Source organism: Onychomys torridus, chromosome 23, assembly GCF_903995425.1.
Source record: "Onychomys torridus chromosome 23, mOncTor1.1, whole genome shotgun sequence".
In the NCBI taxonomy this organism is placed as follows: Eukaryota; Metazoa; Chordata; class Mammalia; order Rodentia; family Cricetidae; genus Onychomys; species Onychomys torridus.
The window spans coordinates 21,894,453-21,915,257 of NC_050465.1; the positions used below are offsets into that span (position 1 = coordinate 21,894,453).

At 40.0% G+C, this 20,805-nt stretch overlaps 1 protein-coding gene across 11 annotated transcripts in view; it reads right to left on the minus strand.

Annotated features, from left to right (window-relative positions):
• Window positions 1–20,805, minus strand: part of Ptprm (protein tyrosine phosphatase receptor type M) — a 709,515-nt gene that overhangs the window by 276,660 nt on the left and 412,050 nt on the right. For all 11 annotated transcript variants that reach the window (XM_036172971.1, XM_036172968.1, XM_036172967.1 and 8 more), the window contains 2 exons: window positions 11,326–11,634; window positions 7,218–7,327 (listed from right to left, as the gene is read on the minus strand). In XM_036172971.1, the coding sequence (XP_036028864.1) occupies window positions 7,218–7,327; window positions 11,326–11,634 (419 nt within the window). The remainder of the gene's footprint in view (window positions 1–7,217; window positions 7,328–11,325; window positions 11,635–20,805) is intronic.

A 20,805-nucleotide genomic window follows, 5' to 3' on the forward strand; every position in this document is an offset into this window, starting at 1 on the left:
CTGCAATCTCAGTTATGATGAACGTAATTATAGGGATGAGTACAGTGTACAAAGGACAAGTTCGTCTTCCTGTAAACTCTACCATCTAGACTTCAGCATAGCAAATGTGAAAAATCCCAGACCCTTTGCTTCTTTACTCAGACCTGTGGTCATCTGCCTCTCTAGCTGTACTCCTGAAGACATGACAATCATGCTGTCCTCTGTTCTGTGAGGTGACATGTCTGCAGGGTCCCAAGGACACTTACAGGGCCTTTTGGACACTGCTCTTGACCACCTGCCTAGAACAGGACCCAGTTGCCTCTGTGCTGGGTTTTCTACACATCTCCATCTGTTAATTTTGTTTACATACTGAATGAATGATGTGCTATGGCTAGCAGATGGATCGGACACTGACTTTAGGATTGGGTGTGGTAGAACTGAGGAACTCAACAATAAAAACATACCAGTTAAAAACACTAACTATGGAAGAAACAAACACAATGCTAGCATAAGAAGCTTTGTCAGGGAGAAAGTTCCACAAAACCATTCAAATTTCCTGAGGAAAGAGATGTTGAGAAGCCTGAGAGGACCCGAACTCTATAAAGAACCCGTTGGGTCATGAATTTGGGGGTAGAACCTGGATTAAGTCCTGCAGCAGGAGTGTCCTGGACCCAAGGAATGAACAGACAGAAGGCCTGTAAGGTCTCTGGAGGTTGGCGGGGTAGGCATGGGCTCCTTTGTGCTTGATTCTGTACGTTGGGAAGAAGGACTTGGATATATCCAACAAGGAAACTGAATATTTTGGGTATGGAAACAAAGCAATCTGATTGGTTCAATAAAAGTGCCCTCTTGACAGGCAGTTGGGACTCTAATTTTATTGTAGGGGTTAATAAAGGGAGCAGAGAAACCACTCGGAAGTGTTGTAGAATCCAGTGGCAAAGCTGTGGTGTGGGTGATAGAATACAGTCCACATCTCAGACTAAAGTAGCAGTGGGAGGCAGCAAGAAGAGAATGATAACAGGGACAAATTAGACAGCAGACAGTGATGGACTGCCAGTACGGTAGAGCCAAGGAGCCACCCCATTTGGTCAAAAGATCATCTCCCTTATTGAAAGAGATTGGGATGGATGAGGATGCATTTAAGGATGAATGTAGACATTTGAAATGCTCTTGTGGACATGATGGAAGTAGGGTATGAGAAAGGTCTAGGCTGGGGATAGAAATTGGGGAATAGATAGGAAGATGGTACAGGGGATGAAGATTCTGATGTGAATTCAGGTGATATTAGGTAAGAATTGTGTTTATCTGTGCCGTAGGCAGGAACCTCAAATCTGCATATTTGTTAAAACATCCTAAGTCTGGCTTTCCAACCATAGAGCTGCCAAAGCCATCTGCTGAGGCTGGCCAATAAGCCTTACATAGTGACAAGTCTTGGATGCTATGAATCTACTGTTTAGTTTTAAACTATGATTTAAATATGTCAGAGGCAGAGGAATGTTTTCTGTAATCGCATTGCCTTTTGGAGGACCGAGTGACGTCTTAATGTTCTTTCAGGTCCTACTGTGATCTGTCACCATTGGGTACTTGGTATATTTTCCAAAAGAGACTACAGGAGAGCACAGAAGTATGCCTGAGAGCATGTGAGCATTCACATTCACATTCTGGCAAAGCAGGATCCTGGCACTACTAGCAAAGGCTTCAACAAGGGGCTCAATGACCACTGCCAGGTGGCCCAAAACTGCTGTGGGATGTCTTTCTGTACATTGTGAATATGTATTGCTCTGATTGGTTGATAAATAAAGCTGTTTGGCCTATGGCAGGGCATCTTAGAGGCAGGCAGGAAATACAAGCAGATAGACAGGAAGAAGAAAGGCAGAAGGGAAGAGACTCAAGACAGCTGCCCAAGGAGCAAAATGTAATGGGACACAGGTAAAGTCACAGAACATGTGGTGATACATAGATTAGTAATTATTGGTTAATTTAAGATATAAGAGCTAGCTAGCAAGAGGCCTGCCATAGACTATACAGTTTGTAAATAATATAAGCCTCTGTGTGTTTACTTGGGTCTGAGCAGCTATAAGACTGGGCAGGGCACAGGAAAACTTCCAGCTACATCAAACTGAGTCAGATAGGGGATTTGTAACTGTGTTTTAGCTTAAACCCTTTAATAATTTGGTAAAAATTATAGACACTGCTCCTCTTTCCTTATAGAATACAAGTAAATACTAATTCATGCCTTCTTCAAAATTATGAATTACCTATTTCTAAAGACAAAAATATTAAGTGTCAGAAAGTTCATATGTCATATCCCCTAAACCTATAGGAGTCTGAACATCAGAAATTACAAAGCTCCCCAGGACTAGGAGCTGGCCAACTCCATAAGTGCCTCCTACCACAGAGGTTGCAAGCAGTGAGCAGTTGTTGGCCTGGGCATCATTATTCAATGTACTACAGTATCCCACCAGGCTCAGGCCAGAACATAATACTTCTTTCTGGCATTTCATATTTTCAGCTGGTCATTCAGCAAGTACTTACTAAGTACCTATTCGGCACTAGGCAGTGGAGAAAGCAGAGGGAGGGCTCCCAGAAGAAAAGTTTGGGCAAGCTCTTACACCAGTACTACATTGCTGGCTTAGGACAGAAAACGTTTTAATGAAGCCACTATAAAGAACACCAACTGCCCTCTGGTGGGTCCCAGTAATTTTATGGGATGGCCCCTAGACAAAAGCAAAGTGACACCTGAATAAAGTAGTGGGGACAACAGGTGTTAAACTGGTGAGGTGAAATGGACACTTGCTTTTATTGGATGATTTCTGATTGCAGTTAAGTACCTGGAATCTTCTAAAATTATCTTCCCCTTTTCTCCTTAAAGGCTCCAACTCTACAGTGCCAGTTTCACAGAGAGCCAAATGGAATAGCCTTTCAGGGGGCTGAAATCTTATAGGGAGTATGAGTTGATGGTAATTTCAGCCAGCATAAAATGCAGGTCTTTAATTGGGGTCTGAGCAATTTACCCTGTGAACACAAAGGAATGGATAATTAAATTTGATTTCAGGGTGAGAAGGGCCAAGGTACTTCATAGGCAACTACAGTATTTGAAAGAAATATTGAAAGAATAGCAGAAGAATACTATAGGAGGGGGTTGGACGAGACTGTAGGAGGGCAGAGGCACATGAGCAAAAAGTAGAGTGGTGTGAAAAATTCAGAAGGCTCTTGGAGGAAAACCATGGCCCATTAAATCCAGGAGAAAATATGCAAGAAGAAGTACTAATAATAAATAATCATTGGGATGAGATCCAGAGGTAGCTATAGTTCCTTTGATTTCTTGAAGAGTTATTTATTTTTATTTTATGTATATTGCATGAGTGTTCGATTATATGTCCATGCTCCACATGCATGCAGTGCCCACAGAATCTGGAAGAAGGCATCAGTTCTGTGATGGGAGTGTCAGATGGTTGTGAGCTACCATGTGGGTGCTAGGAATTAAACTCAGGTCCTCTGGAAGAAAAACCAGTGCTCTTAACCACTGAGCTATCTCTATAGCACCTAATAGTTCCATTTAAAGAAAAAGTGGGAAGGTTGCTTTACTTTGAATACTTCTGTACTTATATTTATTCTGAAAGCATTATTTATTACAGTTACAGCTTGACCAGGTACCGAACACTGAAGCTAAGTTTCCTAACATGGCCCCTCAATTCCCAGCTCTTCTTCAAGGTTACCAAGCTCAGACAATGGCAGCTAAGTACACTCAGTTATCCAGGCTCATGATCTTGAGATATTTCAACCCTTAACATACGAATGGCCCCATCAGCAGGCAACCTCAGGACCATTCTGCTTCACTCTGGGTCAAATTTAACTTTCTGTGCAAGTCTCACATGTAACCGAGAGTCTGGGTTCAGCACTGATAAAATTCTTTTCACAGTTGGTGATGGGATAGTTGCATCTAGTAGAGAAGGTGAGCTTCATTTTGTGGTTTTTGTCTTCTTCCGAGATCTTACACATACTGACTGCAAACCTATAGATGTGTAACCCTCTTGGCCATAGGTCTAGAATTAACTACAGACAACTGAGAGAAAAAATTAGTGAGATGTGGTGGCTATATGTTATGCATTTGGGAGTATTATTCACTGATAGATCTTTAGAAATAGGTTCAATATCCAATTTTAAATTGTAGGCAGTCTCAAATTGCCTAAGGAAAAGGCAGCATATATTTTCCACCAACAGTCTATATATGTACACATTTCTCCATGCCATTGGTCAAATTATACATTATAGAAATCATACAAAATCAGATAAATGTTCAATTGAGATTATACAAAATTAAAAAAATTTATTTCCTACTTAAGTTTTCTCCAATTATTATTTACATCTAGTAAGGATGCTATCACATGCTTCTAAGCTGGTTAGAGTTCCTTTTGAGCTGCATCCTCTTCCTCATTTCATGTCTCCCACTGATAGGCTCTTTGTATTATGCTAATCAATCTGTACCAAATCTGTATAGTGCACAGCCATCAGCCCATTTTATGCCATGAGTGTTGGAAACGATCACTCTGTTCTGTTGACACTGAGACTTTTTTCATGTCTTTTATCATTATGTAGTTTAAAGCCTTATGCAAACAAAATTCACTGACCTTTGTTCACATGTCTCCCAAGGCTTTTTATCCATGTTTGGAAAGATGTAATATAAAAATTCCTCTAATTTTTTTTGTTAGAGAGTTCTCATGAGATTAACTTTGCATATCAATCATGAAAGTGTCTTGTATTTACTTTTGCATTATGGAAGCTGGTGACATCACAGGGTGTGTGTAGTTGCAACAGAACATGCTTTTGCTAACACTAAATGGCATCCATCTAAATTGATAAATAAAACTGTAGTTCTAACAGTGGCTAACTCTAAAAGAAAACCTGGGATGCTTATTCTACTTTGAACATTTGCATCCTTAACTGGTTCAGCAGGAGAACAGTATTACATTAATAATTTGACAGGAGAGCCATTGAGGATGGACATCATTACCAGAGCTGGATTTTTCAGAAGATAATTGATAAAATGGAATGGCTAAAGTGAAACGCAGTTTTGGGAAGGGCTAGATCAGAATGATGGCAAGGCAAACAGAAAGGAGAGGCACGTTAGTGAAGGGATGAGGAGGAAGTTAGAATGAATGGAAGAATGGGAGACCATGTGCTGCTGTCAGGTTTAGAAAAAAAACGACGCTATATACGCCTTTCAAATACCAATGCTTTAGTGGACTTTTAGAAGGTACGGAAGAAAACTAAAAAAACAATCAAACCCAGCACATGTGTTCTTATCCACAGCAGACAATCTAATTTATTTTTTATCCTCAAATCATCTAAGTATGTTAACAGCCCTCAGGGAACAAGCATTCACCAACCCTGGTAAGCACCGCCACTGTTGTGATCATCCCTGCTTCTTTAGGGGTAACTGCTTAGCTTTCCTAGAATGGCATCTGTTTCACAAGACTCTGATCTGGAGAGAGGGGACACAGGCTGGCACCACACTGATTGTCTGCTGCTGCAGGATACTGGGCACTCACATAAGGCAAGTGAACCATGCCTCATGAGCACTGAGGTCTCAGGAAAGGAAGAGCCCCTCCTGGGATGCCACCGAAGCCCTGCTTTGAGGAACCTGGAACTACTCTCCTTCCTATACATAGAAACTAGGCAGAAATGAGAAAGGCTGGTTTGGTACCCAGAAAACATCCTTAGTCATTTAGACCCAATTCAAATATTTGACATTTTCCCTTTGGATTTGCAGAAAAATGAGCCAACCTGCTCTACTTGCAAATAGCTGATTGCTAGAACCTTGATTTATGGCATATCCACACATCCGTATTGTAGCTGCATTTAGATCAGTGTTCAGCCTAGGACAGCCTGGCTACTAAGTCAGAGAGATTAATGGGGTCTTCTTTTGAATTATCATCTTCCCGGTTTTTTTCATGCTGAAGTTACTTATCACACAAAGATAAATGTCTGGTGGGATTAGAGAGAAAGAAACTCGCTATTAGTTTCTGTTTGTCTAGTAGCAGCTGGTGGCTTTGGGGACAGGCAGACAGACTCTTGGGTCTTAAAATGAACTTCAAGGAGTAGCTTTTCCAGTAAAAACTCCTGTTATTCTTAGATTAGAATCTGCAAAAGCAATGTCCAAACATGGTTAGAGGGACCAAAATATGAAATATTTTCATCATGGAGGAAAAGAAAGTCGACTCTTCCTGACTTGACTATAAAACACCTCCATAGTAGCTGAGCCATGGATTTCTGCAACTTTATGTTTTCATAATAAAAGAGACACTAAATGCAACATTTTTCTTTTGGCTTTCTTCACTTTGATTTAGATTATTATTATTATCATCATTATTATTATTGTTATTATTGTTTTGAATTTCAACACCAACTTTTGGAAGGTGTGGGAAGCAGCAGTGTGGGGTCATTGCTGACAGCTCATGGGCTCAGGCTCCTGTCACGGCCACTGAGAGGTATTCAAGCAGATCCATATGCAGATCGGCCAGAATTTTTAGCATGCTTACAACATATAATTTTGTTGAATTTGCATTCAAACAAATTCTAGTTGTAAAAAAATGTACCTGCTTGTTTCTATGACAACTGGCACAATGAAAAGATGCTCACAGTGACATGAAGATGGCTGTCACCCCATTATTGCTATTATTTTTTTCCTTGAACAATTTATCAAATTCTCTTTTGCTACCATCACTCAACTGTTTGATTTGCCTCAGCAGACAAAATGGTGTCCATGAAGTCTAAGGAGCATGCAGTGATGGGAAGGGACCCCCAAAATATTATTCCACAGTTACTGTGTAGACAAATTTTTATTGACTTTCTAATTGGATAATCAGTGTTGTTTTACAATCAAGGGAAAAATAGTTCATAGCTAGGAAAGAATGTGACTCAGTGATTGCTTCCTAATCAATGTATGTTTCAAAATATTTATTACTTTCAATAAAAGTGACTTTTAAAGATGTTATACTATGTTGTAATATGTAACACCCAATACACAATGATCTGACTTATTTTAAATATGCATCTCGAAATTGTGCATAGTTGAAAAACTCATTTTTCATCTTTTGTTTCTATATAACAATTATTATGACTATATAAACTCTCCAAAGAAACATGAAATTATCTTTCTAAAAAGCCAGAGAGCTCAGATCATCACAAGACATTATGCTTAAAAAAAGTAAATTACCAACAAATATGTAAGGTACCTCATATAAAGTGATGACACCATATGTTTGTGTTGGCTCTCTCCACTGAAGAAATATCTTCTCCTCAAAGGTACTTCCTTGGATGGATTCAGTGGGAACAGCACCTGGGACTGAAGAAGATGTTGAGAGATGAACGTGTGGGTCATAAACCAACTCTCCCAAGGAGTCTTAGCTAATCATGGACGTTGCAGATCCTAATGGTCTACAAATAACATTTGCATTTCTTTTCAAAATCTGGGATCTAAAGCCAGTTAAACGACACTGCTCTTGTGAAATGACTGAATCATTCCCCCCCCTGTAAGGTGTGAGCCAGTTACACAAAGCCCACTTATTTTCCTTTGTACGAACTGCTTCCATTTTTCCAGAAGGAAGGAAGGAGGATGTGTAGCCATGAGGTCTTCCAAGGAGTTCTGGTAGGAGTGGTGGGTGGTAGTGCTAGCTTGCAAAGATGTAGAGAATGGGAATGGTAGCCAGACCTGTAAATCAAGCACTGAAGAGGCTGAGGCAGGAGGATAGAGTTTAAAACCAGCCAGAGTTACACATGAAAAGATCCTCAACATCATTAGCTGGCTGAAAACTGTCAATCAAAACCATATTCTAGCCCAAATGCAGTACTAGGCAAATGTGAAAGCATACAGTAACTTTGACAATCACATGGCAGTTCTTCAAAATACAATATACAAAGATACACAATGTGACACAGCCATTCTACTATCTGTCATCTATCATTGCTGTCTGTCTATCTATCTATCTATCTATCTATCTATCTATCTATCTATCTATCTATCTATCTATCTATCTATCTTCACTTCATTTGTTCCATCCATCCATCCATCCATCCATCCATCCATCCATCCATCCATCCATCCATCCATCCATCCATCCGTCCATCCACCTACCCATTCAACCCTCTAATATATCTACTTATTACACAGGATAACTGAGAACAGGTCAACTCAGAAGCCTGTGCCAAATATTCACAGCAGCATTATTCTTAACTTCAACGACCCCAAATGTTCATCAACACATGAATGGATAAACATTTCAATAAAGATTTTAAAAAGGAGGCTGGAGAGACGTTTTAGACTGTGCAAGGATATGAATAGCCTTCTAATTGTCACCAAGTCTGTCTCAGACTGGACGGGTGCCTGGAATTTCAAAAGAAAGTGAAGGATTTCAAATTTGAAACTCATTTTTATTTGAAGGCATGCTTATTGGTAGAGTGAGAGCTTTTGTATTTAATCCAAATGGAGCCAAGTATTTAACAGAAAAGCTCTTTATTGATGTGCATGGGGTGGGGGTGACTGCTATTTAAGACTCTCCAATAATTAAAAATATGCAGTTTAGACAGCTGCTGGCCCTACTTGGATTTCATTTGCTTCATTTCTAAAATGATGTTGGATTTAAGTCAATTTCTAATGTATAGCATCTATGGAATATGGAATATGGAATATGGAAGCAATCATTCATTCTGGGCTGAAGTAATCAATAGAAGACTATATTGAAACAAAGTATACATAGCATTAAGAAGTAAGTTCCCAGGAAACACAATTCCAGACTCTGGGCTTTGACTACTTATCACACAGAAGCTGAACCGGGTTTCAATTGGTTCAAGCCTGAGGAAATGCTACCAGTCCTGTCCTCTCTGCCTCCAAAGTGTTTCCTATGACATCACCCTTTCTCAGCATTAGCACAGCTGTATGTGTGGATGTTTTACTGCATGTTAGTTTACATTTGAAAATATTTATGTAGGCTCAAGAATGAAGAAAGGAAACAGAAGAAATCAACCTAAAATTGAATGGGATATATTCAAATTATGTTGATTTGAAGGCCCTCTTGATTGAAAAACAACAACAACAACAACAACAACAACAAAAACCCCATCAAACTTTCAATACCTTGGAAGAGACATGGTAACTGAAGATATTGTAGAAGAAGCACCTTACATGGGGCTGATGAAATGACTCAGTGGATGAAGGTACCTGCCACCAAGCTGACAGAGCTCCACACCAGGGATTTATGTAATGCAACAATAGCACCAGCTCCTACCAGTTTTCATTGGAAATCTACATACACACCATGGCACATGTGAGCCAATACATACAGTCACATAGATAATGCGCAAAAATCAATAAATGACATAATAAAAAAGAATGCTTGAAGTGGACCCTTCAAAAAAATTAAGGCTTAGAACAGGAAAAATAAAGTTGGCTTTTTTTTTTTTTTAAATCAAGAAGACTTAATAGAGAAAATAAAATGTCGAATGAATTTAGGTTGAAGATTTGCTTTAGATATTCTAGGATTCTGGATTTTAGGGAAGTTGCTACCTCATCTATGCTGTCCAGTGATACTGCTAATGGTGATCAAAAGATAATTTCCATGTACTTCCTGTTAATAAACATTTCAATAATCATGTGATTCCAGAACAAAATGATGTTGGCTAAACTAGAGTCACAAGAACTGTTGCCTTCCTCTTCAAACTTAGTATTGTTTGACAATTATTCTATTTGTCTTTCTTCTCCCCATCTTCTTTGAAGTAGGTTTTTGTTTGGTTGGTTATTGAGAAAATGTAATTTGCAATAATAGTTCTTTTCTAATTAGCTGAATGCTGCTGAGCTACAAAACAATAGGTTTTTATTTGCAAATAACACAAGGCTTAATTCCTGAGACTAGAGAGATAATTTAAATAAACAAACATCCAAAATTAGCAAGTCTGACGTTTTGACAGGATTCCAAAGAATTCCCAACTTAGTTCTCACTTTGAAACTCCAAAGGAGTTGGGCAACTTCTTTTCTCTGCCAGTCATATCTGGTCTTGATGAGATGGCTACATTTTATCTCCTGTTGACTCAACAACAGTGTGAATTAAAACAGGAATCATGTGTTTATCAGTAATATTCTCTCATGTCATGCAAGGACTGATTTTGTATATTTGGATGTTTATTACCCCTTCTGGGCATTATTATTGCTACAGATGAAAAATAATGGTTTATACTTAAAGGTAGTTTATCCAAAAGTAAATGATAAGGTAATATGTTATAGCATGCAAACGAGATTTATAGCATGCTCTCTAGACTTCAAGCAACACCACAGAAAAGGGGTGGGAAGACCGTAAGAGCCAGAAGTCAGGGAGATCTTCTGGGCAAGTCACTGTTATGTGATCACAGGCTCATGCAGGTGGAACTCCTGCTCTGGTAGGTCTATGCTGGATTCTATTAGAAAGATGAGAATGAATGCCATGTATGTAAAGATGTTCAGATAGCAGTTTGTGGAACTGATGTAGTATCTCAATCCAGTATGATAATGGAAATGTTAAGAACTATTTAGAATACTATAGAACTTCCATACAGAAAAGTGACACTTATTAGTCGAAATAAGATTTGGAGAATAAGCACTGACTATGGGTTTAGCACTAAATAGAAACCCATGCCATCTCCTCTAAAGCTCGGGGAACATTCCAGAAGGGGTCAGGAAGTGTGAGAGCTGGAGGATAAGGTCAGGGGTCATACAGTAGCACTGTCTGGACTCACAGAACTATTGCAATCATTAGCTCAAAGTTGCAGTTATCTGTACCAAACCCACACAAGACCAGTTCAATAATCAATCAAAGAAGTGGGGAGGGGACATAGGGCTACATACACTATCAGAAAGAAAGATTCCTGGAGAGGAGAAATTGCTATCTTTAGTTGTATGTCCAGGGCTGAGGCCACCAGGCTCCAATGGATAGATCTAAACCCAAGGTCCCATAGATTGCCCTGGTTAATCTCAGTGGGTCACAGAATAAAACGAATCGAAGTAGATGTAAGGGAGAGAACAGTGAGGGACCGTGGAGGGTGGACGGGGTGACAGGGCTGTGGGAGATGAGAATGGTCAATACTAATTGTGTCCACGTGAGACACCGTGTGAAACTGAATTATATAAAAATGAGAAACCTCGGTCTCTGCCCCTTTTCTCCTAATTAGTGCTTCGAAGTAGGGGCACAGACATATTAAACTCCACGAAGGCGACCCTCCACCTGTTTTCAACATGCAGCTCTAAAAGTCAAAGACACGGAAGTTGTTTTGGAGAAAAACATATTTCACATAGACATATCAGTTAAAAGCACTCACGGTCTTCATCTGTCTGTACTATGAGTTCCTGACTTTCCTTGCGCCCCTCGGGGTTCATGAGGATGAGCTTCACGCTGACATTGGTATACGGGGACAGGTTGGTGATTGTATGCTGGGGGTGTGAATTATCCATATCCCAGCTCACTTCTTCTCTCACCTGCTCCTGTCCTCCCACCTGGTAACAGTAGTGCACGGTGAGATTATAACTATGGCAACGAGTTACATTGTATCCAAATGGCTCCCAGCGGATGGTGATTTGCCGAGACTTGACCTCTACAACTTCCAGTTTTCTCGGGCCACGCATGGGATCTATTTTGAAAGAGAAGAAAAACACATGGCGAAAGAATTAATAAGGTGGAGTCTGTGCATTAGAGAAACTTAAAACACATGCAAGAAATATGTGTATTTTGAATAATATGAATTAAAACATACAGAGGAAGAGTAAGCTTGCTTTGGAAATGTTGGCACTAAGACAAACCATACAACCATGATTGAATATACCATGAGCCCTGCCATGTTTGCAAGGGTGGCCCTTTCAGGGTTAGGCAAAGACTAAGCTAGAATGCTCTGCTTTGCTAGAGTCATGGTTCATTGATAATTTCAAGTTTTATTTTCCTTAAGTGTGGTTGCCATAGTGAGTGCAAGAGAATGACAATTGGTAAGAAAATTAGAAACGTAAGAAATGATAGTTAGGATTCACCAGGTATTTAAAACAATTCTGTGAACTGGATGCTTCCATCCCCAGTGCATAAATCTAAGTTCTGTGGCTTGATGACTTAGTCAGAGTCAAGGCTAGACTGTGGTACTGTGATTCTGATGGGGCAAGGAAACAGTGCTTCAGGATATTAATGATTTCTAAACATGAGGGAAGAATGCGATGTGTAACAGCAATTTGAGACAGGGTACTAGGAAGAAGTCTCCACCTTTACTTCCTAACCTGTGGAGGAAGAGGTCCAGGGCACAGTCTCTTGTTCAGCTTTCTATGGATACCATTGAAATTAATAAAGATTCAATTCAAAACTCTCTATGGGTACCATCAAAATTAATAAAGATTTGATTTAAACAGGAGAAATTTCTTAATAAGGAGAAGTGATAGCTCATCCACTGATGTGACAATTCTACAAGTTAAGGAAAAATCACCAAACAAGGACGAGGGCAGGGTTCTGTTTCTGTCTTTACAGGAAAATAGAAAAAAAACATCTTCAAGAAGTCAAAATACCTTGGACATCTAGCCCATCTAAAGAAGGGAAAACTATCCAAAAAAAAAAAAAATCACCAAGCAAAGAAAAATCAGACCTAATGGCACAAATACTCTAATTGGGGTAAAAGCTCACTACCTAAACATCAATATCTTTTTACTTCTCAAAAAAGTTGAAGTCCTAGTTAAAGCTGGCTTTAGAGTTGGAGTTTGGCTCTGTCCTTCTCTAAATCTAAGTATGTTGTTAAAAGAAAAAATTAAGAGTTTTTGTCTCATATCATAGGAGTTACCTGGTGTGGGACAGAAGAAAACCAAAAATCTAGGAACTATTCTCACAATTCTCTTTCTACTCACACTTATGTTTGACTCTGGAACTTTCTTTAGACATATTGCTATCTTAAAATTTAAACCTTCTGTCTTGATATTAATAATGTTTAAGTTTTAGAACAGTGAACAATAAATTTTTCTAACTGCCACCTCTGAAGTCTCCAGAAAGATAATGGGGCCCCACAACAACAATTCTACTTGGCTCATAATGATGCCATTGTGCTGATAAACACCACACAAAGATTGACTGCAAGCTGTTCTGGACAGTTCCAAAGTGGCTAGCTGAGATGGTCTACCAACCTTCACTTCTAGTCATAACTTCAGATAAGTTTTACCCATTATTCTGAGACTGGTTACAAATGTTACAGCTAGTCTTCGTGAGACTTAACCATTGTTCTAATTTTTACAGGATCCCGCAAGGAGACCTTTGCCCTCCCAACAGCAGGAAGAAATTCTAAGAAAATGACACCCCCCCCTCTCCCAACAAAGTTAGACTCAGGAATCTCATTTGGAATAGAAAAAAGGGGGGTAGGTAGGATAGGAAATAAAGCAGATTATTGTATCCACTTATAAACTAAATTAGCAACTTTCAGTTTTAGATAATTTGCATTAGTATGGAGTTTTGTATATTGTTACAAATGTAACATTATTTTTCTATTCCTGTTTAAGATGATTTGTATATTGATACAAAGTCAAAACCATATTTGTCAATTGGACATATATCCCTACTTCTGTTTAAAATATTTTTGTATATTGACACAAATATAAAATTATATTTGACATACTGTATGTCATACTATATGACTGTATGTATGTTCTACTTCTGCTTAGGCTATTTTGTATATTGATACAAATTAAGGATATTTTTGCCATATTGCACTGTACATTTCTACCTCTAAGATATTTTTGTATATTGTCACAAATTTCTGGTCATTGTCCTTATACTGTACATCTGTTTACAGACTGTTTAATTTTATCATGTGAAGCCTTAGTCTTTAAGCTATGTAGGTTTATAAGAGTTATAGGTTAATAGTCAGCCATGCTTGTTAAACTTATAGTCATGTTAGTTAGGTTTTCTAGATTAAAAAGAGATATATTTCAGATGGATAGGTAATCTTCAAACATTTCATAAATCTAGAGGAGATGGAATTTGAATGTTTTAATAACTTAGAATTTTGTTGACATGAGACATGATTGCTCCTGGAAGCACAGACCTACTCCTGAAAGGATGATGGGCATCAAAGACACTCCACATTTTGTGTTCTTCTTGGCAAATAAGGCCTGTAGGGCAAAGTACTGCACCATGCCTTGACTACTGACAGTAAGCATACGGTCTAATCTGGATGAGCAGGACACAAGGAAAAGCTGATCCTTCCTAAGACAGGGTAGGACAGTCTTTCAAATTTTCCTGCTTCTGAAAACAGTCTGTCAGATATTCTAGCCTATAGCCAATAGAGGATGATGCCCCAACAATGCAGAGAAACAATGGGTGACTATCCAGGCAGCCAGCTGCTTCTGTCATTTCTTGCATACTTCAGAAGTTGCTTGCTTACACTTCCTGCTTACTCAGGTAATATTATTTTCTTTCTCAGGTCTTTGATGGGGTTGAAGACTGGATAGCTATAGTTACAATCCTCTCGTATCTTAACTAAGAACATATTAGGTACTGGAGTTAGGTTCTTCAGGATGGGACAGCTATTGGAGTAATCTCTGTAATTTGCTATTTACCTATGTTCTGGACATTTAGTATGTTTCTTACTTGACGTTCTTCTTGTTGATTGTAGTTCCACTTTTGTTTATGTTATTATGCTTTCATCTCCTGGACAATACTTGATAATTGTTTATATTGTATATAGTTTTGTATTAGGTTTAGAACCCTTTTATTTAAACAAAAAAGGGGAAGTGCTGTGGGTATTCATTCTGTTCAACCAATGACCTTTGGGCAATCTAGCCTGATGGGCGTGGCCCTTTCTGGGTACATGACTGGTTAAAACTGAGGAGGAGGTGCTTTGGTGCTCTCTTGGGTGGTCTGAAACAGGACGGTGGCTTCCCATCACCTTTAGGTAGAACAGAGGATGACAACAGCTGAATGAGTGGAGGTGTTTATTTTGTTCTGTACTTGTGAGTATATTATCCCCATTTTATAACTTAATACATTCCCGAGATCCTTTAACAGACTCTTGTGGATTAGCATGACAACCACCCTCACTAGAGGGAGCCAGAAAGGTGCCTGCCTTGTGTCTGAAGATGGCAACTTCCACGTGTGTCTGTTTCTAACAATGATCCCCATGCTGCTTTCTTTCCATAAGTTAGACCAAGGACAAGAAAACCAAAACAGCCCTAGATAACGAGTGGCATTTGTATGGAACATTCCTTATGGATGAACTACTTTCATTTTTAATATTTCAATTATAAGAGTTATAAAGAACTTTTAAAATTTCAGATGTTAGGAAAACATCACCAATAAGGTACTTAGAAATAACACCGAGGCTGCTTCTAGATTAGTAACTTTATCTAATGTGAAGAAAATGTTGCATTTGATTTGATACTTCATCACTCAGATGCTTATGGAACTTTTCAAGAAACCCAAGATCTCTTACAGAGGAGCAGGCATCTCTTCACCATCTTTCTACTTTATTATGTCTCCACAAGGACTGTCCTAAAGCGCTTTCCCAAGGTTTCCATCACTGCACTAAATGACCAATTGCCCGGATATTAAATAAAAAGTTCTAATTTGATTTGAATGGAAAACTATTATGCAGTACATATTTCACGCCTTGCCTAAAAAAAATATACAAAGCCTCAGGATTATAAAGGTAAGCATTAGTTTTTTGTTTTGTTTTGGTGTGTGTGTGTGTGTGTGTGTGTGTGTGTGTGTGTGTGTGTGTGTGTCTACTGGAAAAGTTTTCACAGAACGAATGCTTCCTTTTTCTTTGTTAGCGCCCTGTAGAATTGCAGCAAGGCAAAATGACGTTTCAAGCTTTTCATTCATCTGCCAAGAGAACTGGTACGCTAGAGGAAATCAAACATCTCTATGACCAAGTATCTAAAACCAGTATTGTCATGAGAGTCATAATTAATAGTCGATAGGTGTGTTGCCTCAACTCCTGGATGAAGAGGCCAGTCCTCACTGCTCAGCATCATCAAGTTCCAGATCAGTCTAATACAAAGCTATTGTATACGAGCATCTCAATAGAGTGTACTGTCCCTGACTAAGGATGTCTCTCATCCCCTGGCAGGTCCACCACACTCCAGAGAGGAGCAACACCTAGAAGTATATGAGCTGAGCAGATTAGACTCAGTCCTTAAAACATTATTATTGTTATTAAAACAACAGCAAAAGAGGACATGGAAATGGGAGGATGTGGGGAGGTAGGAATGGACTGGAAGGAGTTTAGAGTCAGTATGATCAAAATGCAGAATTCTCCGCATGAAATCCTCAAAAAAACCCAATAAAATATTTTTAAAATGAACTCTCCCCTTATAATTTTTTAACTTCCCGTTGAAACAAAAGCAGGCACATGTTATAGAGAAACTGCATTTAGAATTTTGGTCCTTTCCCAGGGTACCTATTTGCAGAGCAATCAAACAAAGCTTCCAGTCAACTCAGAGACCAGAAGGAAGAGTCCACAGCTATTCCATAGGGTATTGTTGCTAATGCATGGTGTTTAGCAGGTTAGATGGATTCAGTGGAGTTGCAGCTTATGGAGAAGCAAGTCTATCAGAAGGCACGACATATCTATTTCCTTGCACCCTCTGTAGACTTCTGTCAATGTTGTGTGGTTCTGTTGTATCTACAGAGATGTTGATAGCACTGTGGCAAGGTCAATGCCAATGGAGCTAACTATGAACCCTATCAACAGGGCATCATTATAAAAGTCACCTTGACTCTAATTCCTAGCCATTTCTCCTACTTGTTAAAAGCTGGAGACAGAATTGGAATCAACAAATTAATGACTGAATGGTCTACTATTGTGGGATACTGTCCTTTTCTCTTGCTAGGGCCCAGAGGCAAAATTAAGTGAGCTGAGGTAGTTAATTAAACAACCAAACAAACAAGCAAACAAACAAACATAAAACAACCAAACAAACAAAAATACTAGCATACTAGCAGATGTAAGTGGATCTAAGTATTAGAATACTCATCTGACAATCCAAGGGCAATCTCTAAACCAAAAACCATATGCAAAATCAAACTGAACATGAACAACAAATGTTAAAGGACAGATACACCCCAGAATGTGCTGTCAAGAACCTGTGAAAGCTTTCTCTCCTTAATGATATTGTGGCTAGGTCAAGTCCAGTGACTGAGCCTTTGACAATTCATCTCAAGCAACCTTCTTTCTCTTTTCTCCTTCCAGTCTATAAAATTTAATCTGAACCAGCCATGCTTTAAAAGACTTGCATCTTAAGTTAGCATTTTATGATACCTTCAGTTTCAAAGTTTCTGCAGAAATATTTGCTAACTGTGAACAAGCCATTCCAAGGGGACACTGAGGCCAGTGAGTTACACTGTTGATCACTCAAGACTCTGAAGGGCATCGTTGTAGAAACAGATCACACAGTAGCAACTCCATAACCAGAAATGTGGGGCTTCAGCAAGCCTAATTGGAACATATACTGCATTCCTGAGAGTACTGTACAAATAGCACCTGCACCCACCAAGTTCCCTCAGCATGCCATTAGTGCCATTCTATGGGAGCAATATAGATCTCCTCCAGTTAGATAACAGGGTAATAAACTATAAACCCAAGACCAGTAGTTACAAAATATTTGCTCCTCATTCCTCACGAATCCCAAAGACTGGGCTGAGAACAGAAATCGACTCGAAGGCCTTTTCTCTTTGCACTCACACCCTCCGGACTCACTGACACACCCTGCCTTCTTGGGAGGGGCATCATGATGATCCCCGTTGGTGTGAGGCATGAGGCCAGCTATTCTATCATGAGATCTTTGGCTCAAGATGAGCCGATCGGAAAGGCGTCCCCCTGGAGCACCAAGGCAGCCACTGCAGGAAACTTAGTCAGGAAGCTCCAGGGACTCCCACACTGGCCCAGGGCATTTTTCATTTCCTTCTTTTTCTGCCAGATTGAGCCAGGCTTCCAGCAGAGAAGCCTGACAGTTACATTCCTGACCCGAGGGACCAGCAAGCCCAGTTCTAGCCTCCAGCTCTTAGTATCCTATTTAATCAGCCACCCTGCCTCCTTCTCCCTCATCCCCCTTCTCTCGGAATAAGGGCAGAAGCTGACTGATAGGATCAATTTCCATTGCAGGCTCAATTCGCAGCTCATTTCTCTGGAACTCTGCACTTTACCTCCTATTACTTCTGCCGTGCTTTTTCAGAAACTCAATTTCAGAACCAGTGAGAGATATTTGGGTGTAATTTTAGGATCCTGTCATCGATAATCAAAAACATAGATTACAACCAACGCTCCCGCTAACAGGTTTCGCTTTCCTACCTCTTCGTGAACCACACAGGGGTCTATTACAATACCAGGAGTAACACCGGAATGTGGGGACAGCCCCCTTAGGACCTCCAGCTCTTTCGTTTCTACTCACGAGTCTCACACAGGGGAGCACCAACATAATAAAGCTGCCGCTTCATTTACTTCACCATTCAGCTAAATCAGAGCAAAGCTCCCATTAGCCCATGTTACTTTGGCCCTACCCTGCGGTCCAGTATTCCTAAGCAGCCACGATTCCAGGCCCATGGCATAGTTTGCAAGTGGCATGGCCATGTTTCTGGAATCAGTCAAAGTACTTTCCAAGTTTAAAATGCATCTTTATCAGCCAAGCTGAAAATTCTGAAATAAAATAACTTTAAACTCCCCTACGGACATCTGTAAACCTGGGGTGCAACTTGGTGCATTCAAGCTTGTTTTATACTTACTTTATACTCAGAACAATCTTTCCTGCTAGAACTTTTTTATTTACAAATGCTACATTAATACCTGCTACAGTTCATCATAATTAGAACCATGGAACACCGCGACAGCACCTGTGGGCTTGCGAGGCAGGAAGAGGCTCCATTCATGGTTGGCCTGCACTGCACAGAATGATCAAGTCCTCAAAAATGAGCAAAAAAATCAAGCAACAGGGAGAAGACATGTCCTGAAGTGATGTTTTTAAAAGTGTATGAACATCCCATATAAAGGAAGACTAATTCCATTTTCTAAGGAACATACAGAGCTTCAAAGGTTCTAGTTTTAGGTCCAGCCTGGGAATGCAGGCTTGCAATTTCAGCTACCTGGGAGGCTGGGGTAAGAGGGATCTCAAGTTCAAGATCTGCTAGGGATCCAGAATGAGTTCAAAGCCATCCTGAGCAACCTCACAGGGGGGTAATGGTAAAGATTGAAGAGTTGCACAGCAGGAAGAGCTGTCTGCAGGAATAAATGGGTGAAGTGCACACAGGGTCAAATATTCTGATTCCATGGCTCAGCTTGGGCATCGTGCCAATGTCCAGCAGTTGTTCTGTAAGGGTGACTAGTCTACTGCCCAGGTGGCTGTCCGTGTGTCAGTCACTTTGACCATTTTCATTTCAACTGCAACAGAGAGTTGGGATTTTTTTCCTTACATTTATGAGACACTTGAAGAATTACCTTACATAGCAATATGATTAGAATGTACCCTTCTGCTGGGAACATAGACTTTCTTAGACAAAGGACTAAACGCTGCCTAAGAACTTCCAATATCAGCCCACAAGTGAAGCCTAGAGTGTTGTATGATATTTTGCTTGTGTTCTGACAAATAGAGCTTGCCTGGAGGTCAGAGGATGAAGCTAGCCATGAGTTAACCATAGAGGCCAGGCAGTGGTGGCACACTCCTTTAATTCTAGCACTTGGGAGGAAGAAGCAGGAAGATTAGGAGTTCAAGGCCACCCTGGGCTACATGAGATTGAACTAGTTTAAAAGAGAAACAGATCTAGGTGGTGGTGGCTCACACCTTTGATCCCAGCACATGGAAGGCTCAGACCTTTAATTCTAGCACAGTCAGGAGTTGGAGACAGGAATATAAGGTGAGTGGAGACAGGATATCAGCCCCATTCAGTCTGAGGACTAGTAGAGACAGGATGACCCCCCATTCTGTCTGAGATTTTGTAGAGGTAAGAAGTCTCTTGTGGCTGGCTGTTCTGCTTCTTTGATCTTTCAGCTTTTACCCTAATATCTGACTCTGGGTTTTTATTGTTAAGACTAAATAGATTTGTACTTTATTAGAGGGCCTTTTCCAGCAGAGTTGGGAGACCCTGGGAGAAGGGTGTGGTCCATGGAGTGTTTAGTTTGGGTGGGGGTTTAGGCTGGATATTTTAAAAATAAAGAAGACAGCTTAGGTCCTGGGAAATGCTTACTACACATCTGTAGGGGGACGTTTCTCAGTCCTGCCTGGGCCCATGGTTCAGATAAATCTCTCCCACCCACAGTCCTGCAGCCACTTATAAAATAATTACTCAGAGGCTTATATATTAATTACAAGCTGGTCTATGGCTCAGACTTCTTACTAGCTATCTCTTACATCTTAAATTAACCGATTTCTATTAATCTGTATTTTGCCATGTGGCTGGTGGTTTACTGGTGGTGCTCTGGCATGTTGCTCTTTTCTTAGCTGATGGCGTCTGCCCTGACTCCGCCCTCTTCTCCCTGTGTCTCTCTTGGATTTCCTGCCTGGCTCTTATCCTGCCTTACCATAGGCCAAAACAGCTTCTTTATTAGCCATTAATAGTAACACATATTCACAACACACAGAAAGATCATCCCACAGCACACATCCTATGGTAAATTCTTTTAAATCTTTTTTGTTTTTATGGTTACTTATTTCTAAGTGATGGGTTTGAGGAAGAGAATTTAGAAAAGAAAGAGCAAACAAAATGCACCACTGAGGTTCTCTAAAAGAAAGCAGTGTGGGCACTGAGGACAGACTGAACCCTGAGAGTAGTCACTAGATTTTCTTCTGCCCAGATA